The 17,531-nt window shown below is 35.4% G+C and overlaps 1 protein-coding gene across 1 annotated transcript; it reads right to left on the reverse strand.

The window, feature by feature from the left end:
- Positions 1-327: 327 nt before the first annotated feature.
- Positions 328-14,619, reverse strand: LOC137404657 (sulfotransferase 1E1-like). Its single transcript, XM_068090882.1, has 8 exons — positions 14,549-14,619; positions 14,167-14,363; positions 6,973-7,173; positions 6,320-6,375; positions 5,135-5,317; positions 4,822-4,971; positions 3,775-3,838; positions 328-1,678 (listed from the first exon to the last, which is right to left on the reverse strand). Exons 2-8 carry the CDS (start codon positions 14,354-14,356, stop codon positions 1,572-1,574), a joined length of 951 nt encoding a protein of 316 aa, XP_067946983.1. The 5' UTR covers positions 14,357-14,363; positions 14,549-14,619; the 3' UTR covers positions 328-1,571.
- Between the last annotated feature and the right edge of the window lie 2,912 nt (positions 14,620-17,531).

A 17,531-nucleotide genomic window follows, 5' to 3' on the forward strand; every position in this document is an offset into this window, starting at 1 on the left:
CATAGCCAGGCTTATTGCTATTACATACTTGGGAAACATTGGCTATTGCAGTTTCAACTTGTATTTTGGATTATGATAAAAAAAATTCAAAAAAAATTTAGTAGGTTAGGTACATGTATATTAATGGTACAGTTAATATAATTAGTAAGTACAATCGTTCCTGAGGATTGTTAACATAATGGCTGAGCCTGCGACTTTTAGATTAAAAATCTATCTTATTGAAAATTAAAGAAATCCCTGGTGTTACGAGACTACTGATAAAATACCTGCAGTACATGGAATGAGGCTGAGTATAGTTATGCCAAGAAAACTTACTACAAGATAGAAGCAAAACAGAGCTGGCAGCATTCACTAGTTTAATGAAACGTTCTCATGTTAATAATTTGGCTCATTACCATATATAATCATAGGCCATTAGGTTAAATAGTGAGCTTTCAGGATACCATGAATTCTTCGATGTACTCTAGTTATGGCAGCCAAACACCATAGTATATTGGCAAAGCCTTAGTGATCAGAGGCGCAAAAATGCTTACACCCGGCAAATATTAATACAATTTATAGGATCAACAAAAGCCTTTTGCTTCAAAAAGGACTGCGACTTGAAATGTTTTAAACTCAAAAATCTGTTATGCAAATGATTGCTGGCCTTAGTTTCACAGCAAACTGGTTAAGTTTGCTGTTCAAATTGCTACATCATCACATCATGACATCATCACATCACCACATCATCACAACATCACAACATTACATCTCCACATCTTCACAACATTACGCCACCACATTTTCACATCACCCACAACATCACATCACCGCATCATCACGTCATCACATCACCACATAGTGACTTCATCACATAATCACATCACTACATCGCCACATCATCAAATAATCACATCACATCACCACAACATAACATCTACACATCACCACATCTTCACATCATCACACTACCACGTCATCACCTCATCACATCATCACACCATCGCATCACCACATCATCACATAACTACATAACTGCACCACCCCATCTTCACAACATTACATCGCCACATCCTCACATCACTACAAAATCACACCATCACATCATCACGTCATCACATAATCACATAACCACTTCATCACATAATCACATCACTACATTGCCACATCACCACGTCACCCCATCATAGCATTTTTGCATCATCACTTCACCACAACATAACATCTTCACATCATCACACCACGACGTCACCACATCATCACATAACTACATCAACACATCATCACTTCATTACATCATCACACCATCACATAAGCAACACGGTAAATAATAACACCAACTAGCTATTAGGCATGAATTGTAAAGCTAATGCCAGTTGGAAATAAGCTAAACTCTTTCAAAGATAATATAACACATTACGATAATATTATTTATTGATCAAGTTGCTGGTACAGTTTCATGCAAACCAAAATCAGACAAACTTTAAAAATTAACATGAAAACAAAACTTATATAATATATAATGCTATGGCAACTTATATAATTGCAGTTTATTTTCTAATATGGCTGGAACAACACCATGTAAACCAGAATCAGTATTTAAATGGTATTCCTTTACCACCTTCCCAATCAGCCAAGAAGGCATCAAATTGTTCATTTTGAGCAACAGTTAGATGGTTCCTCCAGTCTCCAATGCCGCCTAAAATATTAAAATTTGAAGTTATCATGAAACCTCTAATTGAATGCCATGGCGCTCTATTTTTCAACCCTTCTCCTCTAGTGGTGGTCATTTGGAGCCAGGTTCAGTTAGAAGCTGGCGTTGTATTTTTCAAATGGTTCGTCAGAAATTTAGAAAAATACATTTGGTCCTTTTTCCGGCGAAGCGAATGTCACTTATATTTTTGGATGCAATAAATCTGCTAACTTACCTCTAACTTGCCAAATATCTCTAAATAAAATATGCATTGGTAAGCCGAGAGATATCTCTACCAGTTGATATCTATTGCTTGCAATTAAGCTGCGATGATATTATAGCCTGTGGCCCTGTGCCCTGCTTTGCAATTTGTTGGAGCTTTAAATTTTTTATTTGCTTCTAAATTTAAAGGCTTATATTTATTTTATAATTATATTTAACAATGTTGAATAAAAGCTCATTGCACTCATTAATATGCTTGCTACAGTTTGCAGCCAAAGCTCGCTTTTTATGTGCTATAGAAGGTGAGTTATGAGAGTCGATCCATTATAAGCTGTGTTAAAATAACCGCAAGGATGCTATTAAATAATATGCTATAAATCTGAAAGTTTATACATTTTGTAATGATAATCGATCAAATGCTACAAATAGTGTATTCATGAACAAGTGACATCAGCGAACCATATTTGTATTGCATGCAGAAACAAAATTAACGCTTTTAAAACAAAAATATTTGCATTGTTTGTTCTTATGGCTGCGTTCTTTTTGTTGCTTTCAATGGAACGAGCTTCTTCTGCTGTCCAATACGTATCCACAATATCTTTTAACCTCAACTGTTCTTCTACACTGCTGAACTGGTCAATATTAGCGTCCAAACAATTTTGTGGCCCAGCAATACTTTGACGCGTCGCATTCAGCACAAATGCAATGCATGAAAATTTTGCTCACTAAACGCAAACGTCGCCCTAAAACTAGGCGTTCATATACCTTCATAAATGTAAGCCAGTTTTTATATGCACGTACTTCGAAGTATCAAGATCGAATTAAATAAGGAACTACTATTAGCCTGAGGCAGTTATTGACTATTTCTATGGTGTTGCTTTCAAATTCTTAGTAAAAAAAAACGAAAAACTTTGGAACTGGACAATGAGAGAATTAATTGTTATTGATGTAAATGATTCATTATTAATACAATTTTGTGGACAATTTTCTCTTGATAAATTGATATCATGGGCTCGTAAAGATCAACTAATGTCAAAGTGGTGGTCAAATGGAGGTGGCGTTCAATTGGAGAGTGACAGTCTATTTTTCAACCCTTCTCCCAGGGTGGTGGTCATTTGGAGGTGGCATTCAAAGAGAGGTGACGATCAATTAGAGGTTTTATTGTAACTTTTTAGAAGGTAAAACATAAAAAATCTTATAAAAACTAGGTAACAGCAAAAAATGGTATTTATCAAATCATAAACCTCCTTAAGAGGAAGATACTGATAAAGCAAGCTCTCCATATTATTGAAATAGAGTGCAAATGTGCTAAAATATACCATCACCTTACACAGCGATTTACTGTAACATTAAAATATGAAGCTGATACACGAAAACATTCACCAGTTTTTAACATGTACTAAACTTGTTATACCGTGTGAAACTAGATTTATTGCTCTCACAGAAGCCTGTGTCACCACATACACTGCATTAAGAATGACGTGCCATAAAATAATTTAATGTGTCGACGATAGTATTTCATATCAGGTTACTACAGCTAAACAACTAATAATGAAATATCATTATGCATATTTTATGTTCTATTACAGATACCTAATTAAAACCTTGATTCACATTTTGATGATTTGCAATCAATTTGCTTACTGAAGACTGGCTAAGACCACAAATTTAATTGAAACCTTGATTTACATTTTGATGAACTAAAAATGGCTCTGCCAACTTGTTTGGTAAAAACCTCCAGACGACAAAAACCTGATAAACAAACAAAGAAATAGCAACTTCCAATTGGTTGAAGCTCTAACCTAGTTGATAAACCAATTACTAAGTAAGTCTTAGACACCTTTTAACCCTCTAGATATTAAAGGACGCTCAGTCCTCACCTTTTCTGTACATTTGCTGTATAATCTTCTGTCTGTTTTCTTGACTAACAGGACTGCCCGCCATCTGTGAATAAACATGACTAGCAAGTTTATTTCTCTCAGCCCACCGGTGAAACAAGTACATCAGTCATGAACTTCTTGCACCAAAAGTATGGGTCTTTCAGAGAAGTAAAGAAGTTTCCTTTTGTCATCAACAAGTGAACTAGAAAGTGTCTCAACAGGCTAACATGCAGCATATTTAATGATTTAACAAAAATGGAAGATAAAGTTATCTTTCAAATAAATAGCTAACAAGTTTATATAAAGTCAAACTTTGACATACAAAGTATGTCATAACTTTGACATAACTTTGACAAAGTTAACAGACTCCAATATTTGCTTCGCATATTAAAACTTTTCTATGTTGAAACAAATACTTTTATAAGAATACCTCATATTTTATGAAATTTATTCCAGATCCTTAAAATGATAATAAATGATTAAAATAAAAATTAAAACTAACGTATTATATGTTTTAATGTACCTCAAAAACTACTTGTGAAAACAATACTGTACATAAAAAAAATTAATGAAGTAGTAAAAGTAAGAAGTGGGTTTTAATTAGAAATGCTACAGTATAGAGACAAGATATCTAAGGCGTAGAATTAGCAAAAATATTCAGAGTAACTTACGCTACATTACCATATTTTATTTTATATTTTATATTTTGTTTTTTTTAATTTTTGCTAGCAATTTCACTTATATTTACAAAACTGCAATATTGCAAGTAATTTCGGATGTCATATGTTAAAAGATTTTTGTAGAGGTAGTTATGAGTTGTAGTTTGACTGTACATAAACTAACGGAATACACAACGTTGCACGGGTATTAAAAACCGCTTATAAAAAGTGGCAGGCAATGTAGTTGCCTGCCACTCGTTATTTTGTTGAAACAATTTCGTAGAGGTGGTTGTGAATTGTGGTTTGACTGTACATAAATTAATGTTAATTTCATAAACTTGAGTTGAAATATTTGAACTCATTCAGGTGTAGCTTTAAGTGCACATACCACTTTTTTCACTGAGTCAATCATCTTAGTTTCCACCTTGGCTTGTTTCATTCTTTTAAAATCAGTAGATTCAGCTATTTGTTGAACCAGCTCAGGAGATCTGTTTGTACCCATAAATTCATTTACTTTCTGGATTGTAGCAGCAGTATTCTATAAAATACCTCTAAAATATGTTCAAAAGTAGCAGGAAAGACACAATTAGTGAGTCATTTATGTCTAAAGGCAGCCATTCACACTTAAACTAAAAGAACTTCAAAAAATTATTATAATAAGTTGGGTTTACAGAGTCGACCACATTTTTTCAATTACTCACTAGCTTCAGGTCTTCATAAAAGATGACGAGTACATTGGGCTCGGCTCTCCGAGACCACATATATTCCGTATAGGTAAAGTAACTCCCATAGTCAATATCCTTGTTGTACAAAAACTTTTGCAGGAAATCTTCAAGTTTTAAAGAAGCGAGTGCTGCATGTTTCACAGGATTAAAAAGCGGGTTCTAAAATAAAACTTAAAATATAAACACAAAGCAATTATGTGTTTGAATTGTGTAATTGTATGCCACATATATTGAGTTAAATTTAATTATGGTAAAACCTCTATTTGAATGCTACCTTTATTTGAACGCCATCTGTAATAAAACGCCACTATAAAAAAGAGTTGAAAAATATAACGCCACCTTTTAAATGAACACCACCTCTAGTTTCCCGCCACTTTCACAGTTTTTGATCATTACGAATCCATACTAGGAAGTGATCAGTAGAAAGGCGTTCACAAAATAGTACTAATAATGACTTGGTTACACCAATAACAACTGATGTTTTTGCTGTTGCTGCAGTGGTTGCCATAATTTTATTGATGGTGTACCCGAGATTGATCTCAGGTACACCATCACTACTCAAGCATTAATAATAAGAACTAGAATTTGATTCAAAGTCACTAAAATCTAAATTTTTTTTTAGTTCTTTAGTTTTCTTGTTTTTTGATGAACTAGTCGGAGAATAGAGGGCTACCCTTAAGTTTAATGCCATCTTTAAACTTCTTGGGCGCCATCGCCTTCAAATCTAGGTTTTACGGTAAATACCGCAGTAGCAGATAGACCACAGTACTGGTCATAGTGTTACAGCAGTAGATTCACTAACTTGGTCACGGTACTGGACACAGTTTCACAGCTATCTAGTAGGTAAACTAATTCGTTCATAAGAATGAACACAAATTTACAGCTATGTAACAGCTAAACTAATTAGGTCATAACAATGAACAAAGATTTACAACAAGTTAATATGTTAGCTAATTAGATCATAGCAGTGGAAACAGATTTACAGTTATTTAGTAGGTAAACTAATTAGGTCATGGCAGCGGTCACAAATTTACAGCTATTGAGTTGGTTAACTAGATCTAATTTCATGGTATGTTCTAGTGCTAAGAATCAATTTTTATTTTTAAAAGCCAGTAAAACTAAGACTAAAATGAAGATAATGATCGAACATTATTTACTTACTAGGCACTTCTCATGGTAGTACAAGGAGACAAAAGTATCTTTAGGGTTTCTCATTACTAAAACAGAAACGAAAAAATCTAAAAATAGAAGCCTTTGTGAAACAACCAGATAGAGATTCTCACTTTTTTATTTGACTAACACAGAAATTTAAATTAACATTTAAAAAACTTCTACCCTTGAAATCTGACGTCAGTGTATCACAGGGATCAAACAATTAATAAACCTAAAAGTTAAGTAAAACTTAAATTTATTTCCACAAAAACCTTGGGTGTCCGATTAACTCTAGCAATAGTTAATGCTACTGTCATATATTTCTACCTCAGCTTAATGTGAAAGATAGACAGCTGATTGTCTTCATAAAATGTATCACCTGGATTCACAGTAAAGATTTATACCAGTTCATCAAACTGGTATGTATGATTAACTATAAGTATGCTATGTAGCATAAGTTCAACTTGACCCCTACAGATGAGGCAAACAAAGGGTGGGAGTGTGCCTTGCCCTGCTCCAACTCCTTTGAATGTAATCTCTTTGAGTTGAACAGTGTAAACAAGTCATACTACAACCAATGATATACAGCCCTCCCATATATGTGAGGGCTGTATATCATTGCTACAACTAAAGATTAAAACAGCTGATGTTCTTTTCCTTACCTACTACAGTTTTTGCCTTTCTAAACTCAGCTGGAAGAACATCAGTTCGGTAGTGGGTGTTGAGGACACGCGGAGAAGGAAAGCACTCTTCGCTGCCGGTGATAGGAAAAATGTCTACCATTAGGACTTCCTTAGGTTGCTTTATGTTATCTGCCAACCCTTGGAGAAGCATCGTCATCACCTCCCATGCAAAATGAGTACCTAAAATATTAAACATCAGTTTTGCTGAAAGTAATATGGTGGTACTCGACTATCTATTTTATATATTTCTTAGCTGAATGCCCTGGCGTTGCACAAGTAATAAAACAATTAACTAATGAATTTGAGTAACTTAAGCTAGTAAATTCAGCTAACCTAAATCTTTACTATAAAAAGAGCTGTGTCTAAAGCCAGCTCAATAATTGTTATGTTATGCGTAATTATTTCTACGTATTTAGTAGCTAACAAGCTAAAATAGTAGTAACCAATATTATTTTTCTAAGGGCTTTAACCATGAGTATTTTAGCTGATGTAGTAAATATGTGCACAACTATTTTATTGTATTGCAAGAAAGCCAAGTTCAAATCTATTGTGAAGCCAATTTCTTGTTCTTAAAACTTCATCGTTATAACTGGACACACGATCAACAAACAACAGACGCTGAGATTATTATATATACTGATGTTTTTAACACTCGTTTTTGTTTGGCAAATCTTTATAGCTACTGTCCAAAATTTAGCTAGTCATCTTTAGTATCTTAATTGGGCTTCCTATTTATTAACACATATAGAGTAAGTGCTATGAGTTATATTTGGGAATCACTAATAGCTGCCAAATTGGCTGTATCAGTCGAATCTGCTGTATTAGACGGCATTTGCCAACTTTGACCAGCATTTTCTGATATCAACCGGCATCTGCCCTCTTCACTAGATATAGATACATCTCAATTTTAGAGCAAGACGAGTTCGGTAATAGAAGTTCAGTACAAGAAGTAATCAGAGTTTAAGATGTGATTATTATAATTATAATTAAGGGTATGGAGACTTATTTAATATAGAGACTTGTGTAGGTGCACGGTTGAATATAGTAAAACAAGCAGTTCCATCTTCAATATCGGTATAAACAAGTGCCAGTATGTTTTCATTATATCGGTGGAAACGGTGGAACCAGAAGACATTATCTGTGGCAACACAATAACCCACAAAAACAAGAGACATTAGTGGAAGAGTTACAAAAAATTATGGAGTAGAAAAGATAAAATAATTATGATGGCACAACCACAACGATAACAAGACATACCAAAATGGTTAGAACTATTAAGTGGATTGAGAACAGAAAGGACGCCAAAAACAGCACCTAAATTTAATTTGCATGAAGATGTGAGCCTTTCCTGAGAAATTTCTATGATGTATCACAAGTAAACAAATGAGACAATTAAGAGAAAAAACTTGGACTACGATTAGCCCTACAAGGCAAAGTGGCTAAACATGAGCATGGCTTAGACTATGAAGAACTTGTAGAAGCATTGATAGCAAGATTTGAGATATTAAGAAAAAAGCAAAGAGAGAACACAAACATCTGAGACTTGGGCTGGAACAAGGACATCTTTGCTTTTGGTGAGCAGGTAATGAATCTATTAAAAATTGCTAACCTGACTTGAGAGAGGCAGCTAGAAACAAGAGATCTGCATCAAAACTTGTAGAAGCTATAGGAGAGAGCAACTTGACAAGATAACTCTGTCTACGAAAACTCATAGATTTCAACAGTGCCCTAAAAAATACGACAGTACACCATTGACATGAAGAAGATTGAAAATGAACAAATTGAGTGAGGAAAAGGTGAAAATGAGGCTACAAAGAAAAGATTGATAACAACTGAAAAGAGAGTTGTGCAGCTAGAATATGCAGTAGCCCCGATATCTCCCAAGTTAGTAAAAACAATTGGTGACTTGGAAAAAAGATGAAGAAGTTCTACAAGAAACAATAGAAAGCTCAGAGAATAGAGCTCGAAGTTTTTAAAGACCTAGCAGCAGCCAATTAGCTGTTCAACCAGGCAGACACAGCCCTGAGATAAAAAAACAAGAAAAAACAGGTTCAATGTACATTTAACCAAGCAAATGTAGCCTATGATAGGATTCCCAATAGACAGATGCCAGACACCTCTGTCTGGTTACATTCAGTATTTTAAAACTGCCATGAAAGAGGGTACTTTAGTAGAACGTGTCCCAAGCGACAGATAAGACCTAAAAGACAGAGAAACTACAAGTGTACTGAGTAAGTCGGCGTTGCGCTTGAGAACCCTGACAACAATAATGGGGTACAGATGTAAACTTGGCTCTGAAGCGCACAAAATAACTAGCTAGAGATGACAACCAAATGACTCAACTTCAGCACGATCAGTCGAGGAGACAAGATGAGGACAGCAAACATTCAAAGAAAAATGCAGTAGCGATGCTCATGACCAAACAGAAATCTACATGAAAAGACAAGAACACCAGGCGACTGCAAAGAAACGCAGAAGTGATGCTTAGCACCCCTCTACAGCCTGAAATACAAGATGGAGAGGACGTAAATCTCAACAGTAGCACAGAACCAATACCCAGTGCCTCTATACTTACTTTTCTGCTAGCAGATTATGCACAAGAAACCTTAAATGCTGGTCTAACCTTAACCTTAAATAGTGAGCTAAATAAAGATGAGAAAGTAAAGGAGAATTTAGTGAACTTCTGGTGGAAAAGGGTAAAAATCAGAATGAGAAGCAAGTGGTTGCACGAAAGAAAGAGTAGCGAGAAATAGAAATAACTGTACAAATGGCTCCAGAGGATAATGATACAGTCTGTATGTGAAAGGCAACTTTGGACAAACTGAAATTGTGATAATAATAGATACCAGATGCTCGTATTCAGTGATGTTTAGGGAATGCTTTAGAGAGCTTGCAGAGCAATGCAGCCATGTAATGAGACTCGCGGCTAATAGCGGAAGACTTGCAGGCAATAGTTCAGTAACAATGCATAGAGTGGGAGACATGCAGACGAACATCGGCAGACAGGTCGCACAACCACAGCTACAGCTAGCAAAAGTGAATGAGGATATCCTACTGGGGCTGAATTTTTTTAGATAGCACAAATGTACACTAAATGTGGAAAAGACTACAACAACGGTGAATGGGAAGACAGTATTATGCTGCAACCGGGATGGACTCCAGTTTAGATTGGAGTTTGCTTTACTGAAGCGGCATTATTACCCACTTATGCAAAGATGGTGGAAGCAGAGTTATTGACAGAACCCACTCACAAGAAAGGATTGATAGAAGTAACCAAGAAAGGGGGAAGGCAAACAGTAGCAGCAATGTTGCATATACACAATGAGAAAGGTTTGGTGTTAAGAATGATGATCCAGCAGCGACAGTAATTAAATTAACAAAAAAACAGGGATATGTACCCATGGATAAGGCAATGTCTAATACAGACCAAGGTGTCAAAGCTGCAATCAAAAACTGGTATGGAGCACAAAAAGCACCTCCTGAAAGCAAGTTCGACACAGAGCTTACTTGGAACCCAACCAGATTGATGAAAATGCTATGGAAAAAGACATAATACAAATAATATTGATGAGAATAAGGAGAGTACCGGCAGAGCAGCCGACGTAATAAACAGCAAACATTTAGAGCCATTGTTCTAGAACAGGGGCAAAGGGCTTAGATACGAAGAGCAAAAAAATAGTACTAGTGAAACAATTACTGAGGAGATATGGCGATGCCTTCAGTAGAGATCCACGAATGAACTCAGCAGATATTTGAACAATTGAAGTTCAACAGACATTAGTAGCAGCCCAGAAAGAAGACAGCAATCTCAATATTATGCACATTTGGTTCAAAAATACACTAGCTAAAAGCATCACCTTCTATCAGTGAAGCCTCTTGGCAGACTATGAAATGGGTATGGATAATCGAGCATCTTCAACTAAGAGAACATAGTGTCATGACAGTACGACTACCAGTTGGTAAAAAAGGAGAAAATTACTAGTCTGCCAAACAGCATTCAGGAGACAGATAATTGAAGAAAAACAAACAAGTGCATGTAGGGATGAAAAAATAGACGCAAAAATAATGATCGACTGCTATTGGCACAGAGGCCCTCTGATTCTCACCGATATGTGGCTGCTTGTGAGAAATGCCAGCAAAGTAAGAAAACAATACATCTTTCTGCAGGAAAAACACCACATTTGTATGCTGGCCGACCATGGCAACTGTTAGCGGATTGATTTATCCAGATTCTTTACAACAATACCGAGAGGAAATACACAGATACTATTGATGAAAGATAACCCCACGAGATGAAGTGATGCATTTCCTCTGGTTGATGGGAAGGCAAAAACAATAGCTATGACACTAGAAAAAAAGTATTCAGTTACTTGGGCATCCCTTAAGAGATACATAGCAATCAGAGGAAGCAATTTGAACTAGGAGTATTCAAGGAGTTATGCAAGATATGGAATATCGAAGAGATGAGAACTAGCCCCTACCGACCAAAAGCAAGCTCAGTGGTCAAAAAATTGAGTAGAACTCTAGGAGCATTGCTATAAGCTGTCATTATTGACAGACAGCAGACAGATTAGGATCTGTTGTTACCTCACATCATGAGAAGACTGAGGGCTACTTCACATAATACTACAAAAGAAGTGGCCAATTACTTAATGCTAGAAAGGGAAGTATGATTGTCGGACAACATCAAATTACCAGACAGAAGACCAGAAGGAAAAAACATATGTCTAAGAACTACAAATCCAAATGAAAGAGGCAGGGAAAAGATTGAGAGACCAGCAAACTAAAGTCAGTGAAGAAAAAACCTAAAAACATAGTCGACATATTCTAGGAAATAGAGTGTGGCTAGAGTCATTCATCCAAAAAGAGAAAATCCTTAATTGGTACTCTACTCTATGGAACCAAATACCATTACTGAAATTTTATCATACCATACTTACAAAATAGGGCTGCACAGAAAAACCACCATTTGACATGAAACTAATATATGCTTGCACATTGAAGAGAATGTTACTACAACAAATGACAATTTCCTAACCACTCCTTGGACAGATATGAGACCAATAAGGAACAAAGGCTATTACTAGAAATGAGTGGAGTGGTTTAGGCTTAGTCAAGTGAAGGCGGCCTCAGCAAGAAACCATAATGGAAGGAAGTCAAACAACTTTTATTATCCATGAAAAGGGACATGATGAAGAAGAAACAAACAATAATTCTAATATCAGCATAAGACTGAAGTTAAATTATGGCAAATATGTACCGAATGATATTACTATTGGAGTTAATTTAGGGTCAAGTAATGACCTCCATCTGCTGGTTTGTAACATTGAAGGACTACCCAAAACATTTAAAAAAGAGTTCTGGACACCAAACAGAGTCGAAGCAATATTCAGATGGTTCAAACTACAACAGAAAACTCAGTCTACAAACTGAAAAACAGGATCAGTCAACCCATACCGTAAGAAGAGGCTATCTTTCAGATCCGGCCGTAGGGCCCAGCACTACAAAAGAAACAAACAGCTATGCTAGCGGACAACGCTACAATGACTACCCAAAAGACGAAGAGTTTTTGTAAATACTGTGGACTGGAGTTTCAAGAAACATGAGCGGTGGCACACACTGTCTTACACATGCCATCTGTGCCCCCAACTCTTTACAAGGCCTAGTGGCATGAGAAATAGTCACAACAAGCAACATGGACTTTTAAGATGTGTATTAGTCAACATTAGTCCAGCCCAGTTAAATGGACAACAAGCATTTGACATGAAAAATGCTACTCTACTATCAACTTAGTCACAAGAATGGATGACCTCCTGCTCTGTGGAAGTGAAAGCTCTAAAGACTGTAATCACAACCAACAAGCTAACACAGACAGATCACTACAATGACATTAGTAAGAATTCCTGGTTAAAAGCTTAAGAACCCGATTACAACTCTGGTGTCAGCTTTGATAGTAGTATTTATGAAAACTGTGATGCAAACTTACTTACTGATTCTCTGGAAGCCAGCTATGGCCTTGATAACTTATCCATTGATGATCTACTAGTTTGTTTAGAGCACACCAGTAAGGACTTTTGAAGGTGATAGCTTGTTAAATAGACATTTTATAGTTGTGGTTTGTAATGTTCGCTTTATTTGCTATTGCAATTGGAATGCAGAAACTGATTTCATGCTAGTCAAGGGATATATTTATTTTATATATTTATCCATTTAACACTCATTTTGGTTTGGCGGATATTAATAGCTACTGTCCAGATTTTTAGCTAGTCATCTTTAGTGTTTTAACTAGGTTTTCCTATTTATTAATTGATATTCAGTAAGTGCTATGACTCAGTTTGGTATTCCTAATGTCTGCCAAATCAGCCGTATCAGCCGAGTCAGCTATATTGGCTGGCATCTGCCAATATCGAGATATCGACCGCATCTGCTGGCTGTATCATATATAAGGAATCCTCTATTTTAGTGCAAGACAGGCTCAGTACTAGAGGATTAGTACTCGAGGATCAGCACTAGAGGATCACTACTAGAGGACCAGTATACTAAAGGCAGTCAGAATTTAAGTTCTGATTATTATAATTGTACTCCAGGGTATAGAAACTGTTTTATTTAATAGATGAACTTGTGCAAATGCACAGTTGACTAAAAAAAATCGAGCAGTTTTAACTTCAATATAGATATGAACAAGTGCCAGTTCTCTTTCACTATAGTAATAACAAACAAAATCCTTGAATTTAATAGATTACTTTTGTTAGTTTTAGTGAGGAAGTTAAGGTGTAGAATTATTACTTCACTAAGATAGTTCCAAACTTTAACCAGTTTTCATTGATCTGTACCTCTATATTAAACTTAGTAGAACTGAATAGAAATGGTGTAATATACAGAAACTGGTTAGCTGTTAGGCTGTTGATAGATCTTTAAACACATTTTAACATCTCAATAAGCACCTGCATACACCTTTATTACAATGTCAATATTTTAAATGTATATGCAGTTTTTGTTAAACTACCACATCACTACAAGTTATGTCTTTCTATCATATATTGTCTTGCGGTAAAGCAACCTTGAGACCGCCTTTTGTGAACGCCTCATCGGCAACTGCTGACATGAGTTTAGTATGTAAACAACGGCATATTCTAGGATGTAACTTCCTTGAAAAGCTTTAGTTGTATTTACCATTTTTAGGGTACGTGGCAAGCAAATAATCTGAATCGATCCATTTATACTCATCTAAGTCTGCTTTGACTTTCTTGTAAACCTCTGGTCGGGTAATGAATGCTGGAACCTTAACTTTCCCATCGTCACTAACTCGGTATTCGGTGTTCGAGGACTGGCTCTCAGAAAGAGCTGAAGTGCCTTCTTCCATTCTCTTTCTATGAAAGTATAGAGATTAGGTGACTCCCCATTCTTCTTTGTACACATTAGATAACGACACTTCCATAAGAGTTGTAAACAGCACAATAACAATTTGTTGTAATTTCTCCAGATTCCTGCCTGGCTTCCACTATAAAGTGACAACCATACTTAGCTATAAGCAACACATGATACATGTACTTACAAATAGAGACTGCAGATGAATAGCTGAAGTTAGTCTGGTTAGTAACGCTTGCTACTAGTACTGCAAGATAGTGAGTGTTAATATCTGGGACTTTTCTAGATCAAAACAATTCCTTGTTGTTTAGCCACTGATTGGTTAATGCTGCAGTTCACTGATCGGGACCACTAACTGAGGTAAAGGCTGTAACTGGATTAATTTGATACAATAGAGTGAGGATCTTCCTTCAAACGTAATTGAGATTCATTTGTCCACATCACTTGGTAAGCTTTTTGTAACCCCAGCTAGGTGATTGCTTTCATAATGTGGACTAAACTGTATGACTTAATTTGATAGCGAGAACAATTCAAGGTCAGATGCCTGTTGCTGTCATCACGAGTGAAATTTGTAGGAATTGTACTTCAACCTACTATTTTAAAGTCAACCACCTGGACTACTAGGCAAAAAAAGCTCCTACTAAAGTAGATAACACGCCAATATTATAAACCACTACAAATGCTATGTTTAGTCCCCCATAAACGCTACTCCTCTTTTCCTGGTGATAACGTGACAGAACTTATGACATTTAGAAATAATATCACACAGCAGGAATTGTAAAAATCTTTAAAAAAGTTTGATTCAAACCTTCAAAGGCATTCCGCAGCTGTATAAGTTTTGTATTTATTCAAATTGCTGTTGCTGAAAAATGAGACATTTGCATGCAAAATATTCTTGATATAGAATTTAATCTGCAAAATATTATTTTGATGTAGCGAAAAATAAAATATTTGACTAATAAAAAGCATAATTAGGTAATAATGTCTCATGATTGGTTAAAAATTCAATTCGCTTATGATAATAGTTCAATAGAGACAGCCCTTTAAATTTGAACCTGAGCTATACGTTAATTATTTTATAACAAGATACAACCTCTAAAAGATGATGTAGCATATAGGACATGCGATTAATTATAATTGTATAATCATATGATCACTTATTTTTGGTTAGATTTACTTTTCTGCTCCCAAATTCTTCAAGTTCTAGGTAGATTACATCCTACTAAAATAGAGTAAGTGAAACCTAATTTTTAGTTCAAGTTTTTAAGGTATGAACAGATCTAAAATGGGGTTGATTACTGAACACACTTAACATTGTGTGACTGGTTTGTGTACTTCCTAGTTTAGCACTTAAGAGTATAGATAGATGCTTGTGTTTGCTTCATTTGGACCGTTTTATTTACGGGAGAAACTTGATTGTATGGATGACTAAAGATGTGGAAAAAGTTTTTGGGTCACTGAATACTGCTGAACAGGAATCAGCTGAACAGGAAAAAAGTGACTGCAAGCAAATCATTTATGCATTTAGGCACAGTGTGAGACAAATCCTTTGATTATTGTGATGGGAGTACATATATTACTTAAAACATGTGTGTATAATCATTTAAATGTTGTAATGCTAGTACATACATATAATATATGCATATACGCTTCAGAGCATATACCATTTTTATGCCAAATCATCTTACTCTATCTGTACTGAATGGTTAATTATTTGTTATATTTTTCCCATTTCTTATTTTAGTCTAATGGCAATAGGCAGTTTATTTGAATAACTAATTTATAACTATTCTGTGGCATCCTTTAGGCAAGGTACAACAACTCCTGAACTAACATTCTTCATTCTCATCCAACAACCTTTTGTATTTCTTATTAGACCATTTAGAACATTAACCTTGGCTAAGGCTGAAGCCTTAGCCAACGGCTATGAAGCCTTAGCCTTGCTCCTAGGTGAAGCAAGCAGAAACTTGCTTCTGCTACTATTATCGCAGGTAACATTTGTTCATATGAGAATAGTAGTTCATGAGCAAATATACAGACAACTCTATAAATAACAGTATCAACTAGCTATTAGGTATAATTTATAAAGCAGATGTCAGTAGAAAAAATATTTAAATCTCTCAGAGATAAAATAACATAATTGTAATTATTAATTAAGTGGTTGATACAGCATTATTTGAACCAAAATTAGACAACATTTTAAACTTTCAGAAGCAAATGAAAACAAGACAAATAATATATAAATGTATGAAAACTTATATATATGCAATTTATTATCTAATATGGTTGTACAGCACCATGTAAACCCGAGTCAGTATTGGAATGGTATTCCTTTACCACCTTCCCGATCAGCCAAGAAGCCATCAAATTGTTCATTTTGAGCAACAGTAAGATGGTTCTTCCAGTCTCTAATGCCACCTAAAGTGTTTAAAACTTGAGACTATCTGTTTTGAAAGTAAAACATTAGAAATGAACACTATAAAAGGAAGACATTAGCAACAAATAGTTTTCATCAGAGTGTACATTTTGCAAGAAGTAAAACTGACAAAGAAAGCAATCCATAATCATGACATATCCTGCGGATCTGTTAAAATGCTTCCCCGCCATACACAAAAGTTTTATATTAATATACAAAGTTGATACAAATGGCTACAACCATAGACAGCCCTAATCACCTTGACTTACTGCAAGAAAGAACTGTGTACAAAACCTGTTATATTATACAAAACTAGGTTTATTACCCTCACACAAGTCTGTCAACACACACGCATGCGCGCACGCACACACACGCACACGCCCGCACACACACGCACATGCACGCACACACACACTCATTAAACAAGATAGGTAGTAAAATAATATAATATGTTGAAAATAGTATCTCATAAGGTCCTGAACTTACTGCAGTAGGAGCTCCTACAGTGTAAATACAGTAGATGCTCCTATAACGTAAATACAGTAGACGCTCCTATAACGTAAAGACATTAGACGCTCCTATAATGTATATACAGTAGATGCTCCTATAACGTAAATACAGTAGACCCTCCTATAACGTAAATACAGTAGACACTTCTATAACGTATACCTCCTATGATGTAAATTCCAAATAACGTAAAAGGTTTATGACAAGTTTTTGCTTCCTACCACATAAAAACTTCCATATAACGTAA

This window comes from Watersipora subatra, chromosome 9, assembly GCF_963576615.1.
Source record: "Watersipora subatra chromosome 9, tzWatSuba1.1, whole genome shotgun sequence".
Classification (NCBI taxonomy): Eukaryota; Metazoa; Bryozoa; class Gymnolaemata; order Cheilostomatida; family Watersiporidae; genus Watersipora; species Watersipora subatra.

Excerpts from the sequence above, each read along its gene's own strand:
- LOC137404657 (XM_068090882.1), bottom strand. The coding sequence starts at position 14,356 with ATGGAAGAAGGCACTTCAGCTCTTTCTGAGAGCCAGTCCTCGAACACC. Across the intron at positions 7,174-14,166 it reads TGCCACGTACCCTAAAAATG|GTACTCATTTTGCATGGGAG; the intron begins GTAAATACAACT and ends TTAATATTTTAG. Across the intron at positions 6,376-6,972 it reads AAAGGCAAAAACTGTAGTAG|TAATGAGAAACCCTAAAGAT; the intron begins GTAAGGAAAAGA and ends TTTCTGTTTTAG.